The sequence below is a fragment of the Hemibagrus wyckioides genome, linkage group LG13 (genome assembly GCF_019097595.1).
Source record: "Hemibagrus wyckioides isolate EC202008001 linkage group LG13, SWU_Hwy_1.0, whole genome shotgun sequence".
Classification (NCBI taxonomy): domain Eukaryota; kingdom Metazoa; phylum Chordata; class Actinopteri; order Siluriformes; family Bagridae; genus Hemibagrus; species Hemibagrus wyckioides.
The window spans coordinates 6,244,280-6,262,577 of record NC_080722.1 but is presented as its reverse complement, the minus strand read 5'-3'; the positions used below and the strand labels follow the sequence as shown (position 1 = coordinate 6,262,577).

Sequence of the window (18,298 nt, the reverse complement as noted above, 5' to 3'; positions counted from 1 at the left end):
CCTATCTAAACAAATTAGGGGTTTTGACATGAGATTTTGGTCAACATACAAAGTTTCAAAGGTAGACTGGTATTGATCCTAGAGAGTAAACTTACCAGACATTCAAACAGGTGATCCAAAGAGTAATCTAATCTAGGCTTCGACAAAGAACACAATTAACTCAAAAATAAACGCTGCGCAAACATGAATGGAGCCCTCGCTAAACCTCTGATAGGAGTGGGGCCTAGAAGGCGGCAGGCTGGCAGCCTGAGGGCTACGTTGGCCTAGAAATCTACTGCTAATGGATACAGCAGGTCTATGCTGGAAAAGGAAGTCGACAGTATTTGCTTGTCAACAGGCGACCAAGCCAGGCCTTGAGACTCATTAGTCAAGCGTTGGTTGTTTGTTGGCCTTTGAAGCTGACACGCGTCCTTGAAGAGAAAGCACATCCAGCAATCAGGCTGCACATGCACGAGAGAATGACGGGAAATAGAGGATGTCGCTCTACAATAGGGATGAAAATTTACGTGACACAATAAGCGTATTGACCAGAGGCGAGGGAGATCCCAAATCCCTAATGACTCCCTATTGTTTACCCTATTGTCCAGTATATAGTGTACTACCTAGGGAGTACATAGAGTGTAGTGTGAGTCACGAGCAAGCCTGAATCTTAAATACCTGCAGACTGTACAGTGTAGAGCACAATATATAGGGCCTGTAGTGTACTTATTCTACTGACATCCTATGCAATACATAAAAAGTAGAAACAACCATGACTAGGACTTGTCTAAATCCCAAATTCCTCCTATTTGTGCAATATATATATATTGTGATATATAATATATACACTTTCTAGGATCTATATAACATTATTCTGTCTGCTATTTTCATGTCAATTCTACAACACACCAAAAATGTCCCTGAACAAGAAATAAAATGCCACACCCCTAAACATGTGACACAGACACAGCTTCAAATTTCGAAGTAATTATTCCATGTCCCATGGAGTGCACTTATAATTTCTCACAGTAGGGGATCTGTTGCCATTATTGCATATCCTAAGAAGTGCATTCGCATAGGAAGTAACAGCTTCCTTTGTGTATATATAGTGCACTACCTAGGTTATAGAAACCACTGTTCATAGTGTACTTACATCATCTCCGTTTGCTTTCTGTTCAAAATATGTTGCAAGACCTAGGATCTCCAAAGCAATAACTTCTGTTCTATGTAATGCACTTCCACAGGAAGTAAAATCTGAATTCTTAAATATTTTGCGATTATACAGTACTGTGCAAACATCTGGCATGGCCGTCTGGCACATGCAAAGAAGTTCTGTAAAGTAGAGACGACTTCAGGAATAATAAAATGGTATTGTTCTATTTTTAAAAGGAAAGTACTGCAATGTGCAGTAAACAGAAATAAACAAATCAAACTCAATAATTGGTCTGATGACCCTTTGCTTTTATTTTGGAATTCGCAATTTGTGCAATTTTATTACTAGGAAATTAGCTGGTAGGTTTTACTGAGCAACTTGGAGACTTTGCCACAGTTCGTCTGGAGACTTTGACTATCTTACTTGCCTTTTTTAAACATGCAAGGCCCAGGAAACTTCATTAATTTTTTTTGTCTGAATAGTGGTCTTTCTTTACTGATATACAAACATTTTACTTTAACCTTATTTTTTTTTTATTAATGTTTGGAAATCTAAAATGTACTGACTGAATCATGCAGAATTCCTAAAATAAATACCTATAAGAAAGTTTGTATTCACAAAAGATGGTGTCTAAGACTTTTCCAGAGTACTGTACATATAGTGCACAAGCTAAGGTGTAGAAGTCATTAAACTTTGTGTAGTGCACTTGCAAAGGAAGTAAGGAACTATTTGGAATGCAGCCAGAGTTTTAAGGTGGCCGGATTGCTGAGGCACAGGAAACAGTTGAGCGTGATCAGGAAGCTCACTCCGAGGAGATAATGGCGCACTATGACCGAGTTCAAGTACCCCGATGGGCCTCATCACGATTCCAGCAACGCTTCATTATCTGGCCAGTCTTTTTTTTCGTCCACTGCAACAGTGTTAGGACAACACTGCTTCCGGCAGATAAATTAGCTCAGAGAGGAAAGTCAGCAGAAAGACCCGCGTGCACAATGGCGTCCCGGCGGCCGCTGTTCCCGCGCTTCAGACACACATATCCGCTACAGATGGGAGCAATCATTAGTCGCTTCTTGTTTTTCACCTCAGCAATGAGGAAACCCTATTGTTTAGACTCACGGCCAGTGAGACCAATGAAGATTTGCTGGCACTTTGCATTGACAACATCAAATAAGTCTAAGGCCCAGGGGGAGGAGGGATCACACCTGGAATAGAAGAGTGTTTTCCAAGATAAATCTCAAGAACACTGTGTCGTATACGGCTAAATCACCTCCCTTAGGGATTAATCACTGCCGATTTTGGTTTCAGTGAATCATGAAATCATCATTAAACAAATATCCGGTGAATTTTCCATATAAAATTCATGTGAGGTTATTCAGCACATATTACAGTCTTCCATTTTCCTTCACATCCTGTTTGTAGTCACTTTACTGGAAGACTCTATCATCATGACCCCTTTCACACTCGATCAGAGTCAGCTTGTCTGATTAGAATCACTACACATGCCAGCGCCACACAGTGGTGATGACTTTTATTGTATCAAACCTTACATGATGTGTTCAGGATATTCTGCTCAATCCAAACATGGACAAATAGACAAAATATGTTTGGTAGTTAACCTTTGACTACATTTGGGCCAAATATTTCCAGGAATATACAGTATTTGATTGATATGTGTGAGAATCGGTTTCATTTGGCTCTGTTCTGTTAGCCATATGCATGGGCTGAGCATGTGAATAAAGTGATAATGACTAATGGATGAGTACTGCTGGTAGACAAAAGCGTTCGCTTGAGGTGTTAAGTCAAATGTTCGTGGGATTTTTCCCAATACACCCACCTGATTCAGCTAAATTTGCTAATTATTAAGCTGTGTGGGTTTAGAGTCTGAATATACTCTAAAAACACTGTAATTGAATGTCACTAGTCAGTAGTTTGGGTTTACAGGAAGTAAAACAAAAAATCAAGCAAGAATAAAAGGATAATACATGAATAAAGGCAAGTAAACAATTAAAGATTCTCCAAACCATATTTTAAAGTCTGACATAAAACATGTACTTACAGCTTTTTATCAAATCTCAATGTCACAGTTTTAAAACGAAGCTTTTAAGTAAAACACTTAAAAAAAAACTGCCTTTGTGCACTTTTGCTTCATGCAGATCAAATAAGCATTTAAGCAAAAAAAAAAAAAAATAATTACCTTAAAAGACCCTGAGACACAAATTCATTCACTTCAGAAACATACTCACAACATCTTACTGTAACCTGTTCTGCAGCATACAACGAGAAATAGTGCAGTCTGAGTTCGGATTAAGGAAAAAATTATAATGAAACAAAACTGGCACACTGTGACTGGGTATCCTTCTGCCCCCATAAATTTCTCCCTGAATAAATTAAAAAAATCGCATATACAATTTAGGGTTTCAAACATGACATTAGACAGACATTATAGTCATGTTATAATGCTTCAGTAATAATACTTGAAGTAATGAAGACAGAGATACACTCCACGTATTAGTATTCTCTTAAGAAGAAGAAGAAAAAACAACTACCTAGCCCATACAGTAAAGATCAAGAGTTTGAGTTCACTACCAACTTGCATGAATAAAATGCATAAAAACAATTAAACAGCTTTTAAATGAAATATAAAATCATTTCAGGTGAATATCGAGAAACTATTTCTTTCATGAGTGATCAAAAATCACTATACCTGATCTGATTATATGAAATATACAATTAAAGCAGCTGACATTTCAGTGTAATGACTTAAAGTCACTTTGCTGTGATCATGCAATATAATGACTTTTTCTATTTTCATTTGAGAGGCAAAGAGGCCACGCCTTCCACACTGAGACTGACAGGCAAATAGGCTACGCCCCTTCAATTGACCGACAAGCACTGTGACCACGCCCTTTCATTAACACTAAAGGGCAACGTAACCACGGCCCCTTCATTGACACTGAAGGGCAACGTGACCACGCTTCTTCATTAATATCAATAAAGAGGCCACGCCTACTTCAATAATACTGAAAGACCACTGGGGTGGTTTCAAATTCCATATAAATTATTACCCCAGATCTGACCTTTTTATGTAACTAAACGTGTACAGATTTTCTAACACATGTTTGGCAACTTTGGGGACCTTCAAATACAAAATAATTGATTATTCATATGAATTATATTGAGAATAAATTGTATGTGCTATACATCACTGGCCTTAATGAATTCAGTCAGTGAGAACATTATTTTTAAAATGATATTTATCAAACACAAATAATTTACTGTAACCCCTGATTTTAGTTTCTGCTTCATGGTGAAAAAAACAGCTGTTGGTAGTGGACTCCAAACAATGAATTTCTCAAACCTCTTGTACTGTTGCTCCCTCTGGTGGTTTAAAACAAGATGTGCAGAGGCACAGTGAACTGGGCTTGCATACACAAGGAGGGTGTCCTCATAACAAGAACTAAAACTCCATTTAGACTATGGATATAATATGAAGGATAATTATGGATATAAAATATGGGCCATAAAATTAAGCCTAGCTTCCCAAAAACTTTGTAGCATCAAAGTCAGTTGAAAAAAAAAAATATCAGTGTTAGAATTTAAGGTTCATGTCTATTTAGAGTTTTCAGTATTATACCCTAAATATAACACATTGCCTTAACAGAGGCACCTTAATAGAGGCACTAAATGTACCAGGAACATTTCCCTTCACTACATCATGAGCCAATATTTTTTGGATTTATGTTTATGGAATATTCTGATTTAAAGTTTATGTCTAAGGTCTAGGTTTTGTGGAATACATTTCCTGTTTAAGATTCCTGAATGTTGTAAGTCTGAAATATCTGCAGTAAAGTTTCTGGAGTTTGAAAGTCTGGAGTCTGAAGGTCTTGTAATACATTTTATAGACAAAAATTGATGGCTTAAAGTTTCTCCATCCATCCACATGTCTTATGTAGTGCTTATTCATCCTATACATTTCATAGGATTATGTTCCTGGTATGAACTTTCTGTTTTAAATCTCCTTGCTTTAAGGTCTTTTTTAAATACATACTTCTACACAATATATTTCCTGAAAAAAAAAAAATCATGGGCCAAATTTCCTGAGCTGTACTTTCTGGGCTAAAGTCCCTCAATATAGCACTACCATGTTATTATTATTATGTGGTTTAGGAAACTGCTAGAAGAGTTTTTATTGGGGTGAAATAAACCTGGGGATAATATTTTCTACCTTTCCTTCATCTATACCTCTGTAACACAGTTTTAAATGAAGACCTATTTCAGCTCACCTCATACTAGTGTATCATCACCTCCACTGAATTAAACTATGAACCTTGTGCTACAATGTTTTGGGGAGGCTCTGCACAGCAAAGTACTGCATAGTATTGTTCCAGAGAGGCAGAAATGACCAAACTGTTCTCGCTCTCTCAGACTGGAGTGTTTAGATCAATTTCCTTCGAAGTATGATTTACGTCATGGGCTTCACTTAAGGTTTAAGGACTGCATTTGGCCTGAAATATTCTCTTCATTCTTTCTCATTTGCACCTTGTTCCTTCTCTCATCTGTTGCTGTGTCTCGTAAGGTCCTATGTAAAGCCACAGCAGCCTGATTTCTGTGGTTTCTGCTCCATGATATCATTGATTTGGAACTTCGGCTCTTTGGGCAGCTCGAGACATCGGCCAATCAGCTCCCTGTAAGACACAGAGGCAAATATTAAAAACAAATGCAAGAGGATTCATATCAGTAATACATACATGCTTTAATTCTTTTTCCCAGAAGCCAAAAATGGAATTTGTGCCTGTTTTGTGCTGCCCAGGGTCAGCATTGAATGTCATGTCACACTTCACAATGGTGTTTAATGGCTCGTATGAAAGTAGTTTCAAATTCAGGGTCTGAAGCCAACTTGGGGCAAAATGTTTAGAGAAAAGTCCTAAAAAAACCAAAAGTGGTTAGTTTTATTTCACACAAATGTTTCTATCTTGAAAATAAATCAAACCCATTTCTGCTCTCTAAGATGTTCGTTCATAAGCATCTTATATTTGAAGGCATTATCTTGAACCACTAAAATGTAAGGTTATCCAACCTCAGGAAAAACACACGTCTCACACTGAATCCTGGCTCATTTTATATCAGACTCACAGCCAAAAAAAGAATTCTTTTGTTCATACTGATCGACTGATATGACTGATAAGTCTAGAGTGCCAGGGTACTAGGGAAAAAAAGGATAAAGTAATTGGCTTAACCTTTTTTAGGGGGACATTTGGGACAGGTTTAGAGGTATACCCTCTAAGGTATATCTACTCTTTCTACTACATTAGTGAGAACGTTTGAGAACATCTTAAAACACGGATGGATTTGTGTGTAAACTGTGCCATAGAAAAGACCAGAATAATAGCAGATTTGGACACCGTTGTAGTGTTGAACACACACTTGTCCGTGTATGAAAGCAAAGGAAGCCCAACTGACCCTCACTCATCACAGTTCATTTTCCAGCTGCCTGGATAAACTAAATTTTATCAGGGATACAATTTGCCAAAATCTCCAAATTTCACCAGAATATTACTTCTTGCTTCTGGTTGATTTGCAGACCATTTCATGCAGAAGCTAATACAAAAATGATGCACTTACTTTGCTGCAGTCATGAAAGCCAAATCTACATTGACACCAGTTTTAGCGCTCGTCTCCATGAATATGACACCATACTCCTGTGAAGCAAAGCAAGGAGTCAAGGCAGACATCCAATTATCTATTCAGTAATGTAAACTGGTTGCAAAAACAAACCTGCAGCATCACTCAGAAATACTAGATATTTAGTTGGATTTGTTTGAAATGTTAGAAATGTAAGAGTAATAAAAAAAATCATTTTTGAGCTCATGCTTCATTTAAAGATTTTCAGTGAAATTCTTCATGCTATTTCTCTCTGACTGTTGAATACATGAATACAAATATTGTAGTATGACGCACCCTGGCCAGTCTCTCTCCATCCTCTCGTTTGATGACTCTCCCACTGCTCATATCAGCCTAAGAAAAAGCAAACAAAACAAAAGGAAGTGTGTATTTGTGTATATGTGTGTGTGTGTGTGAAATGTTTTGTGTGTTTGTGCCAGCTGAATTTTGTCGTACCTTGTTGCCTAGCAGCATAATGACTGCATCACTCTGTGCATACTCATGGATCTCTGTAAGCCACGCCTATAAAGGGAAATTCAGCCAACCAGCTCAAAGGGTTTCCTTGATCTTGGTTTGATTTTCAGCATTATGTCTTGAGAGATAATGTAAATGTTAATTATAAGAAAAACATTTAGCTTACCCTGATGTTGTCAAATGATGACTTGTTGGTGATATCATACAGCAGGAGGAGAGCTGGGTAAGGAAAAAGAAAAGAAAAGAAAAACAACACTGTATATTAAGTAGAAGGAGAAGAGATGGCAAAAAGAAATGTTTTTAATCTGATCTACAGTATGGTCAATATTTGTTTTTTTTTATTATATTTATTATTATTGCTATTTATATGATCATCTAGCTTTTGTTAGCTTTTTATATGTATTTGTCTTATCTACATTTGTGTACATATACAGCTACAAAAAGTAAAAAATGAAATTCCTGTTCTTAAGATTTACACCCAGAGAACTGTCTCAAGCTGAACTGAATAGAAATTGACTGTCGAGTTTCACTGATCTGCACCAGATCTGAAATAAAGCAACTGAACCGATTTCAGCTAAATTAAATCACACTGAAGCTGAACTGATTGGAATTGCACTGATATGAATGAAACTGAATTAAAGCGGGCTGGTGTTGAATTAAACGGTGTTAAATATTGTCTGAATGATATGAATTGAATTTACATGAAATGAAATTGAATACAACTGAATTGAATCAACCATTATGAAATATTTAGGGTGTATTCCAGGCTCGAGCCTTGCGTTCCCAGAATGGGATCTGGATCCAGTTACTGAAGATGAATGAACTAATACATGAATTAATTCAGTAAACCTGAGACTGTGTGTGTGTGTGTGTGTGTGTGTGTGTGAGTGAGAGAGAGAGAGAGAGAGAGATGCGGTGTATGAAGGCAGATTCTCTCACCGTGGGCATCTCTGTAGTAAGCATGAGTGACGCTGCGAAATCTCTCCTGTCCCGCTGTGTCCCAAATCTGCACCGGAAAAAAAGAGAAAAGGCTACAGCACATCTCGTCTATACATCCACGTACATCTCTATCCTTCTAAAAATACTCTTCACTCCCACATGTAGACTGAAACAGTTACATACCACTGGCTTACAAAATGGCAATTACAAAAACAAACAAACAAATAAATAATTAAATAAAAAGACATTTCACAGTAAGTGACACTGCATGTGTTAACAGTAATGATTAAATAATTTAAATAACTCTCATTCATGTAGGAAACACATAAATACTTTTTGCTTCAGAAGAAATTATTTATGGAATCAGTCGACTTGTAGATATTTATGTAGGAGGGTTTTTTTTGTGGTTGCCAGATTGCATATAATGTTGCTTGTACTGTAATCCATTATGTTTATAGCAGCTCTTTTCTATATGGTTATAATTGAATATATGATCAGAACATCAGATAATGAAAATCATTTCCTCATGCTAAGATTCTTGTGAAAATAATCTATATTGCATACATATGCAGTAGGGGGGTTGGACATATGTATGGGGTTGGACAATCCTGAAACTGCTGAAATACAAATACATCTTAAAATGTTATCCTTAGGAACAGTTCACGTAAGAAGAAACTGTTTAAATTAAATAGAATTGTGTAAATAAATAAACCTAATATTATATCAAAGAACAAATGAATATAGTATTGCATAAATGGAAACGGAAATTAGATAGTTTGTTAGTTTATTCCACTGTCGCCTTTCACAGAACACAAGAAATATAGTACAAAAAGTTCAAGATTAATATTAGACCTATACTTAAATTTCTTTCTATTTATCCCTAAAGAGCAAGACTGAGGGGACTGTGGCAAGGAAAAACTCCCTTAGATGGTAAGAGGAAGAAACCTTGAGAGGAACCAGACACAAAAGGGAACCTCATCCTCATTTGCGTGACACTGTAGAGTGTGAATCATTATAAACACTGAAGAGTGTGATTATGAATAATGTCCTTTCTGCAGTCATATACAGTCAGTAGGAATTGAGTAACCAGGAACTCCTGAGCAACTCATAAATTAGCTCAACATCTGAGTTCATTATAGATTCAACACCAGTTCCTCCATGCCTTCACTTACCTGTAATTTAACTTTCACCTCTCCAACGGTGACAACTTTATTCTGATGAAGGGAAGAGAAAGTGTAAGGCAGTATAACAAACAGCTTCATTTCACATGGATAGGAATGGTTTATATTGCATGCTATGATGTGGCATGACACTGGCTATCTAAGTGCTTTCATTGCAGTTGTGGCTTTCACATGAGCTCTGATTAAATGGGCTTTCATAAGAATTAAGGGATAAACCTTCTGTGAAGCTCCGTGAATATTCACTTCTTATTTCTTCACTCGTCAAATATGACTCAGGGCTCGACCTCTGACTCAGAGAGTGTGACAGGTCAGTGCACAGTATGAATAGAGTGCGTGTTTATGCGCTCATGGAAAACTAAACAATTAATTTATATAGCAAAAATTTAACAAAAATTGTTTTAGAATATTATACAAATGACAACAAGTAATAGAACTACTACTAATACTACTACTCCTGCTAAGAAGAAAAATATACACAAATAGAAATCAAGAAGAAAAAAAAATAAAGATGCTTAAAACAAAAAATAAAATAAAATAAAATAAAATAAAATAAAATAAAATAAAATAAAATAAAATAAAATAAAATAAAATAAAATAAAATAAAATAAAATAAAAAATCTCCACAAAGTCAAAGACAATCTTTCTTGGATTTTTTTTCCGGAATAGCCATGATTGAAACTGTGTGTTTGTGTGTGTGTGTGTGTGTGTGTGTGTGTTTCTGTGTGGCTGAGTGAAAGAGAGAGAGAGAGAGAGAGAGAGAGAGAGAAAGAGAGAGAGAGAAATAAACAGAGAAAAAGAAAGAAATAAAGAGAGAGAGAGAGAGAGAAAGAAAGAGAGAGAGAGAGAGAGAGAGAGAGAATTAGTGTAATTGTGTGAGTCACCGTAAAGCCAATGCCCACGGTGGCAGAGAAAGACCCTGGGATGAACTTTCCCTGATCAAACTGCACCAGCAGGGATGTTTTCCCCACCCCACTGTCTCCCACCAGGATCGTCTGCAGAGGAAATGTGGAAAAAGAAATACAGACAGAGAGAAGAAGAAAGATTGGAGTTAGAAACAGAAGCAGAAAATGTTAGAGAGGTGCCATAAAATTGACAAATTGGTGTGGATATTGTGTACTGGTTCAAAAGATGGACAAGAACAATGAAGGCAAAAAAGATGGATGGAGAATAGAATGGGATGTTAGGACAATATAAATCTATACGTTAAAATGAAGTTAAAAGGCTACTGAACAGTAAATCAAGAGCTGCATCCCAAATGATGTATTACGCACTTACACTATGCACTCTAGCTTCTAGTGTATGAATTTTAGCAGGGTTGTATCGTCACAAATGGCAACTAATGGTTTTTAATGAACCGGAAATGGCAAATGATGTTAACCGCACATAAAGGAAAATAAATCACACAACGTAATTGAAAAGACTTTTCCACGGGAGTGTCGTCGGCCATCTTGAAAATTCTGTCTCATCCAGCAGCAGTGCCTGGTAGCCCCGCCCCTCTTCCACTAACTAAGAAAAGCTGTGAGTGTTGAGTTCAGGAAGTGACCAATTTATTCTTGCATTTGAATAAGTACATGATTTAGGAAGCAGAAATGTTTCTGACCTGATGACGCAGCTTATTACAGCGCCAAACTTTCCAGCAGTTTCAAGAGATGGCGATTTAGACATGTCACATGATCATGGGTTATGTTTACCACATGCACAAAGATCACAGTGAAAGCATGACTTCGAACATTACCAGGTCAAATGATGATTTTTTACTGACACTCTTCTGGATAATTGAAAACCATCATAGAGTCAAAGTAAAGCAGTGAACACAAAAGCAGTAGAAATACACAGGCTCTTGCGAGAGCAATAATTTAAAAAAAAAGAGAGAGAAATGGCACAATTCGATTCAGAGAGGCTTTTAATAAAGAAAAAAAAAAGACTCCAACTTGGCAATATGCTCCTAAAGCTGGCAGAACTGGGACACAAAAATGTTTTCTTTACAGATGCCTGGTGTAAACTCCAGTTTAGGCCTCTGCTGACTTCTTCTCCATTATAGGGCCAACAGATTACTACAGCTGTATCAGCCGAGATGCTTCTTTTCATATCTGGTAAAACTTTTCCTTAATAAATGGTAAATTCTTCACTCTTATTGATGCTCCAATATCTGTGACCAGAAGTACAAGATAAAGCCTAACTGGCCTTATTCTCAGGGGAGAATCATTGTCGTCTCTTAGCTCATGTATAAATGTATAAGAGAGCATTTAGTGTTCTACTCTGATGTGTCCAGCTGCTCTGTGATGTAGCATGAGTTTCAGATGATGGCTTCATTGATTATCTCCAGGCTCCTGGATTTGACAGCTCAGGATTGATCCTGAGCTTAGGTTGCTACCTCATTTCATATGTTCTCTACGTGTTCATATGTTCTCTACATCTTCCCTCCTCCCAGACACATGCAGGTAAGCAGTAGGTATGCTAGGTGTTAATAAACAAATGGTGCTCTTTGATGGACTGGCATCCCATATTGGGTGAATTCTTGCACCCAGTGTTCCCAGGAATAGGCTCAGGATCCACAATGACCCTGATGAAATAAAAGAAGTTACTGAAGATGAATGAATGGTTTTATTCATGAATAAATGAATGAATGAATGATTGCTTTATGTGTTTATGAGGAAGCATGTCCTCCCTTGTTGACAGGAAAGGAAATTAATTAGCGGGTAATAGATAACCCAGCCCAAATTTTAAAAACGCAAGGACACAATAAGTGCTTAAGTTCTGTGCATGTAACAAACATGTGTTGGTTTCCGTCATCCTCCAGCATCCTCCAACATGTCCCTATCTATGGCATTTTCTCTGAGCCGAGTCAACAGCGCAAACTTGAAGACTAAGTAAAAAACACCAGGTGGCACCACAAACATGACGCAAGCGTAAAACAAGTCAGCGAACACTTCTGTTTGCACCGAGCCGCCGAACTAACTGCATGGAGGAAACCCCGCTGAGCAGAGAGTGGAACTCTCCATGACAAACTGTGAAGAGGCAGAAATGCCACTGAAACAGCTTCTCTCCCTGTAAAAAAACAAAATGTTTGTATGGGGAAAAAGTGTTTTTTGTGTCTAAATGGTTATTCATTGAGTTATCAGAGCAGTGTGACTCTTCTTCTGTTCTCTCTAGGTAAATAAATAATTAAGAAATTATTACAAATTATAAATTTTTTAAAACGGAATTATTCTCCAGGAGCCAAATTAGGGGAGTCTAAATATTCAAGGCTGGTTCTTCTTACTAGAGATGGACTTCACTCATTGATTATTGGTGAATGGATGGATGGACTGACTAGAGGATGAATGGATAGATATGAGTAAGATTTAATCTGATAACTAAATGATGTCTGGATGGATGGCTTGTTGGATAAGTGAATTCAAATAATCTAAAGAATTGGTGGTGGATGAATGGATGGTTCTTGCAGGTAACTCAATTCATTTTTATTTGTATAGCATTTTTAACAAGACATTGTCACAAAGCAGCTTTGAATTCAGATCTCTAATTAACATGCCAGGGATGAATAAAAGTGAATACAGGCTGGGACTGCAACTGACAAGAACTGAAGATCTGATCTCAAATCCAACACACACTTTGCATTTTATATTAATATTTAGACTCAGTCATAAAGTCAGAAATGATGCAAAAACATTTCTACATGCATTTCCATAATACTAAGCCCAAAATGCTGGCGAGCGTCATCATTTTCCTTGGGATTAAAATATTAATTAGGTGTTCATGCTGAAATTCAGCAGTCAGCCACTGTGACGGTTTTATAAAACCCCAGTTGGAAATCACTGAAGCTTCCAGGCTGCAACAGCAAGGATTTAAAATTAGAACAAGGTTTGCACTGAAATGTACCAAAAAAAATGTAGATATTTATGCTCATAGATAATAATCTCAGTGCTAGTTTTGACTATTTCTGCTCATGCCTTTAAGGCATCTGAATGAATCAACACCCCCAAATCATTCTGACCTTCACACTGTTTTCTTTCACAGTCAGGAATCTTTTTATAATTCATCCTCAAGGCCTTGAAGTTCACACTCCTCCACTCGCATTAATGTTCACACATGCTCAACCTGACAGTGCCACGTCATGCAGCACCATGCCGGAGACCGAAGATGCGGTTGCCGTGACAACAGCAAGTCTCAGGCGAGCACGATCCTCCTCTCCCCCTTCTCCCCATGACAGGAAGTAATTAGGCGGAATCAGCACAGATGCTCTGAAATTTGTCAGTGTACAGCAAGTGTATTATATGAGCTTTATTCTGGAACTGTATCAACTGTTTGCTCGGCTGTCAGAAAACGCTGGAGAAATCGTGATAGATTTGACAAAACAATTTTCTCTGGGAATAGCAAAAAGCCAACTTCATGTTCTTTCCAAAAAAAAAAAAAAAAAAGAAACTGAAATATACTAATCTAAAATGTAAAAAAAAAATAGTTGAATGAATGAATCCTGTTTTCATCTGACATTTATCATCTTTTCCCATCTATAGAAGGATGGATGAAATAATGCACTAAAAGATAAGATCTTTTCAGTTCAAAGATGGATAAATGAAAAAATGGGTGTATGGACAGATAGATACCATTTACAAACAGAATTATACCACAGATCTATGTTTGGACATATGGATAGATAGACATGAACTTAGACTTATGGATAGATCAATAAATGGATATTATTTGTTTTAACAGTTGTATGATGTGTGGCTAGATAATGGTTAAATGGATTGTGAATATGGTTTATTTTAAGAAGTAAGAGATGGATTGGTGGAAAGTTGGATGGATGAAGAATTATATAATGGCTAGATTGTTGAAATGACAGATGAAAGATGGATAGATAGATGTATGGGTGGGTAAAAGATTGAGTGAATAGATGAGTGATGGCTGGGTAATTTGGATAATACAGCATGCTTGAATAGATGGGTGAATATCTAGAATTGTAGAATATCTAGAACCTTAAAGGACTATTAATGGATTAGTGCATAAATAGTGAGATAGGTTTTGTTTAAAGAATTACATGATAGATGAATCATGAAGGATGTATGAATGGGGGACTGGATGAGTGGATGAATAAATTGATGGATGTATGGATGTATGGATGAATGGATGGATGACCTTTGGAAGAATTATGCAGCGTGATGGTTGGACAAAAGTTTGGATGGAGGAGTATATTGTTTTGTGAATGTGTGAGTAGATGGATGGATGATGGACAATCAGATATGTAAGGAAGAGGAATATGTAAAGATAGGTGAATGTAAAGATAGACAAATGGACAGATGGATGGATGGATAGAAAGACAGAAGAAAGGAAGGAAGGAAGGAAGGAAGGAAGGAAGGAAGGAAGGAAGGAAGGATGCATGGATGGATTTCTTTGGATGGATGGTGGATGGGTGGGTGGGTGGATGGATGGGTGGATGGATGGAGTTGTTATTAAATGAGTAGAAGGATGATGGATGGATAGGATGAATGAATAGGTGGAATTTGTTCATGAATTATTCAGTATGATGTTTGGATGGAGAGTTCAGTATGAATTTGTGAGTGAGTGAGTGGACTGATTGATCTGACATGATGTCACTTTGAATGCACTCTAGACTAGATAGTCAGTGATGTAACACTGTGCAGTCCACTGGGCTTTCTGACCTCTCCACCCCTTCTATCCTCCTCAAAGTGACTCTGATACTCCAGTGCTCGAACCCGAATGTGACCATATCTCTCTTCAGCCTCCAGCTCACCACATACAGCAAACTTTAAACCTTCATTCAGACCAAACGACACATCACAGTGTTACAAACCGCAGACGTATCCTATACCATGTTCTGTCTGTGAACTGACACCAAGCAATGCAAATTTAATGATTTCATCCATATAAAATCTGCCTCAAGTGAATCGTTTTACACCCAGACTGTATAACTGAGATAATACAGAGGACATCATGTACACTAGATGAAATGTGAATCATTTTATTTATAGATGGAAAGGTAACTCTATATTGAGCATGCCTGAGGGTAAATTCTCAGAGTGATTTTAGCGCAACACAATACTCTGACTGTTCCTTCTAAATTGGCTATTAAAATAAACCAAACTAATGCATTCATGCATGATTGATTTTAATGAATTAAGCAGAGACTGAACACAGAAGCAGTGCATGTCTGTGGGCTCTGGTGCATCGCACGTTAGGACAAATTTAAGTTCTACTTTGTCTTTCACTGGTTTCTAATCTAAATATATTTCCATGCTCCAGCACATCCTTATGAATGGAAGTTACATGTGTTAGAGCAAAACACCAAACCACTGAACTGCATCTTTGCTTGTTGCTGATCTTGTATACTTATCTTTTGTTCCCTTAATATGTAACACTCACCTGGAACCATGGATATAGTTAAACTTTAAAGATGATTTAAAGCAGGAAAATGGAGTAGCAGTTTTTAGAAGTACACTACACACACCTTTCTAAATTAAGGATGCAAAAGGTGAATGTAAAGGGGCGACTTATGACAATGGACAGATACACTGTTGTGCCATTTTTTCCTGAGAATGTACAGTGTGGTGAGACTTAAGCCAAGGGTTAAGGAAAATGCCCTAATACTTAATCACTGAGTGTGTAACACACCCTATAGCCTATAAGGGAGACACACACTGAGCTGCAGTATCTAGAAATGTTTCTTTGCTTACAATAGAAAGAAATATGTGAGGACAGAATTAGATATCAAGAAAATATATAGGCTTATGTGAAGGCTGTATTAACATTCAGTGATTTTGGATGTGAAGATATTTGTGTACTTTTTTGTTCCCTTTTTGCTCAATTGTTTGATGACAATATGGATGAAAGCAGTTTCAAAAAAGAAAACAGGTTTATAAAGCCTACTTTGACGTCCCTTTGTGCCTTTGGTAAAAGAAACTTAATTACACAGGAGAATAATTAAGAACATAATTGCCTCATGCTCTCTAGCTTGGGGAACATACTGTACCCGTGCTGAACCGTGTGCCGAACCGTGTAAGCAGAAACCTTTGATTATCTGATGATTACTTACCTTGTGCGTTAAATCCTGGTCGTAGAAGCCATACACGGTGCAGCCTTGCTCATCTCCAGCCTCCGGTTCGTCTCGCGCCTCCGGCTCTTCTCTTGTCTCCGGTTCCATCGCGGTCTGATCTGTGGGATGCTCACAGCGCGAGAGCCGGAGAGGCGCGGTCCAGCGCGCGCTCCTTCCCAGCGTGCGCACGTCACCACTTTCGCAGCAATCCCCACTGTGGGGCCGTGACGTAAAGCTTCAACGTCATCACATTTTCACGTTAACCGCCCCCACCCCCCTCCAATGAATCAAAACATGATCAAACAAATTGATTGATGCAGGTATCAGATGTTTGTTTTATATTTTAAGAATAAATACACACCTCGCTTCTGATATGTTTAATAATTCAATAATCGGTTCCTCTGGGATTTTGCAGAGTTCTGCTGCAGATCTTTTCGACACTTATTCGACGTTTTGTGCTTTTTTGCGAAACTGCAAGCGCACTATTATCCTTTTAAGCGATTTCCAGTTAAACATACATGTATTTACTTTCTATGATACCTCTACTCATGTACGCGAATCGCAGAGACCTTAGGCTGATTTCGCGTTGTGATGACGTCACACGACGCATTTCAGAACAAATATGCGGGAAATTGCAAAATAAAAAGCAGGCTTCCAGGAATATCACTTTTTTTTCGCTCATTTGTGGGAAAATCGCAAAACCTTGGAGGGACTATTTAACCCGAAATACATCGAGTGGCCACTAGATGGCGACAAGAACATTTCATAAATTTATTCAATTCTGTTTAACCCACAGAGACGATTCATGTTTAATTACAACATTTCCCTTATTACAAATCATTTTTTACTTTTTTTTATATCTCAAAGTTAGTTAAAACTCTTATTTAACTTTATTTAACTATTATTCAGCTCCAGTTAACTATTTCAAAAATAAACAAACCTTTCCTATCTTACAGAAAAGTCACATGTATTTCAAGCGTGTATAATCACGTGATTCCTATGTCAAATTTCCACACGTGATTCTTAGACACTTCACATATTAGGTTTCAGACATCATCCTTTGACAGCGTTCACATAATATCACGTGTTTACTAACATTGCACCTTCACATGATCACATATTACATAATTTCATAATAATAATAATAATAATAATAATAATAATAATAATAAACAATTGCATGTGTAATGTACATGTATGACTTTTCCATGGCAATTCAATAACAAAAGATATTTTATATTATGAATTTGCATACAGATGTTTGATAGGCTCTTAGATTTTATGATGCAATAACATATCACATCACTAAGTCTCATTCTCGTCAGGGTTGTGGCAGATATGGAGCTAATCGCTGCTCGCAGTCTTGGTCTATTCATGACATTTGAATTAAGTGAAAATAGTGTGCCAGTGGAAATATATGTCGTATCTTTTTTTAGGTAATTTTTTCCAAATTTGACATGTGTAACCGGTGTTGTCTGAGTTGCATCTTTTTTCCTTTTCTCTGACGGTTACCAGAATAACCATGCGGACATCATCTGACTCTTCCTTTATTTTCTGATAACACAGAAATAATTCAGATTAAGTGTATCTGCCCTTTTTTGTTCCTCTCCCATGCAGAGACAGTGCAGAAAGGGCCAGAGCAGAGGAGCAAAGGAGACATTGAAGCAATGAAATTAATTTAACATTTTTAACAAACAGCATACCTGATAACACAGAAATAATTCAGATTAAGTGTATCCGCCCTTTCTGTTCCTGTAAAATGAATGCAAAGTGCAATGCAATTAACATGTGCTTCAAGTTCACGGAGGACAGAAGTGAACAAACTTGATAAAAATACAAAAATCAAATATTCATGAAAAA

At 37.2% G+C, this 18,298-nt stretch overlaps 1 protein-coding gene across 1 annotated transcript; it reads right to left on the bottom strand.

The window, feature by feature from the left end:
- Nucleotides 1-1,865: 1,865 nt before the first annotated feature.
- On the bottom strand, nucleotides 1,866-16,618 carry LOC131363258 (ras-related protein Rab-37). Its single transcript, XM_058405603.1, has 9 exons — nucleotides 16,439-16,618; nucleotides 10,269-10,379; nucleotides 9,379-9,420; nucleotides 8,207-8,273; nucleotides 7,434-7,486; nucleotides 7,250-7,315; nucleotides 7,091-7,147; nucleotides 6,755-6,831; nucleotides 1,866-5,817 (listed from the first exon to the last, which is right to left on the bottom strand). The coding sequence occupies exons 1-9, from the start codon at nucleotides 16,544-16,546 to the stop codon at nucleotides 5,712-5,714; spliced, it is 687 nt and encodes a 228-aa protein (XP_058261586.1). The 5' UTR covers nucleotides 16,547-16,618; the 3' UTR covers nucleotides 1,866-5,711.
- Nucleotides 16,619-18,298: the final 1,680 nt, after the last annotated feature.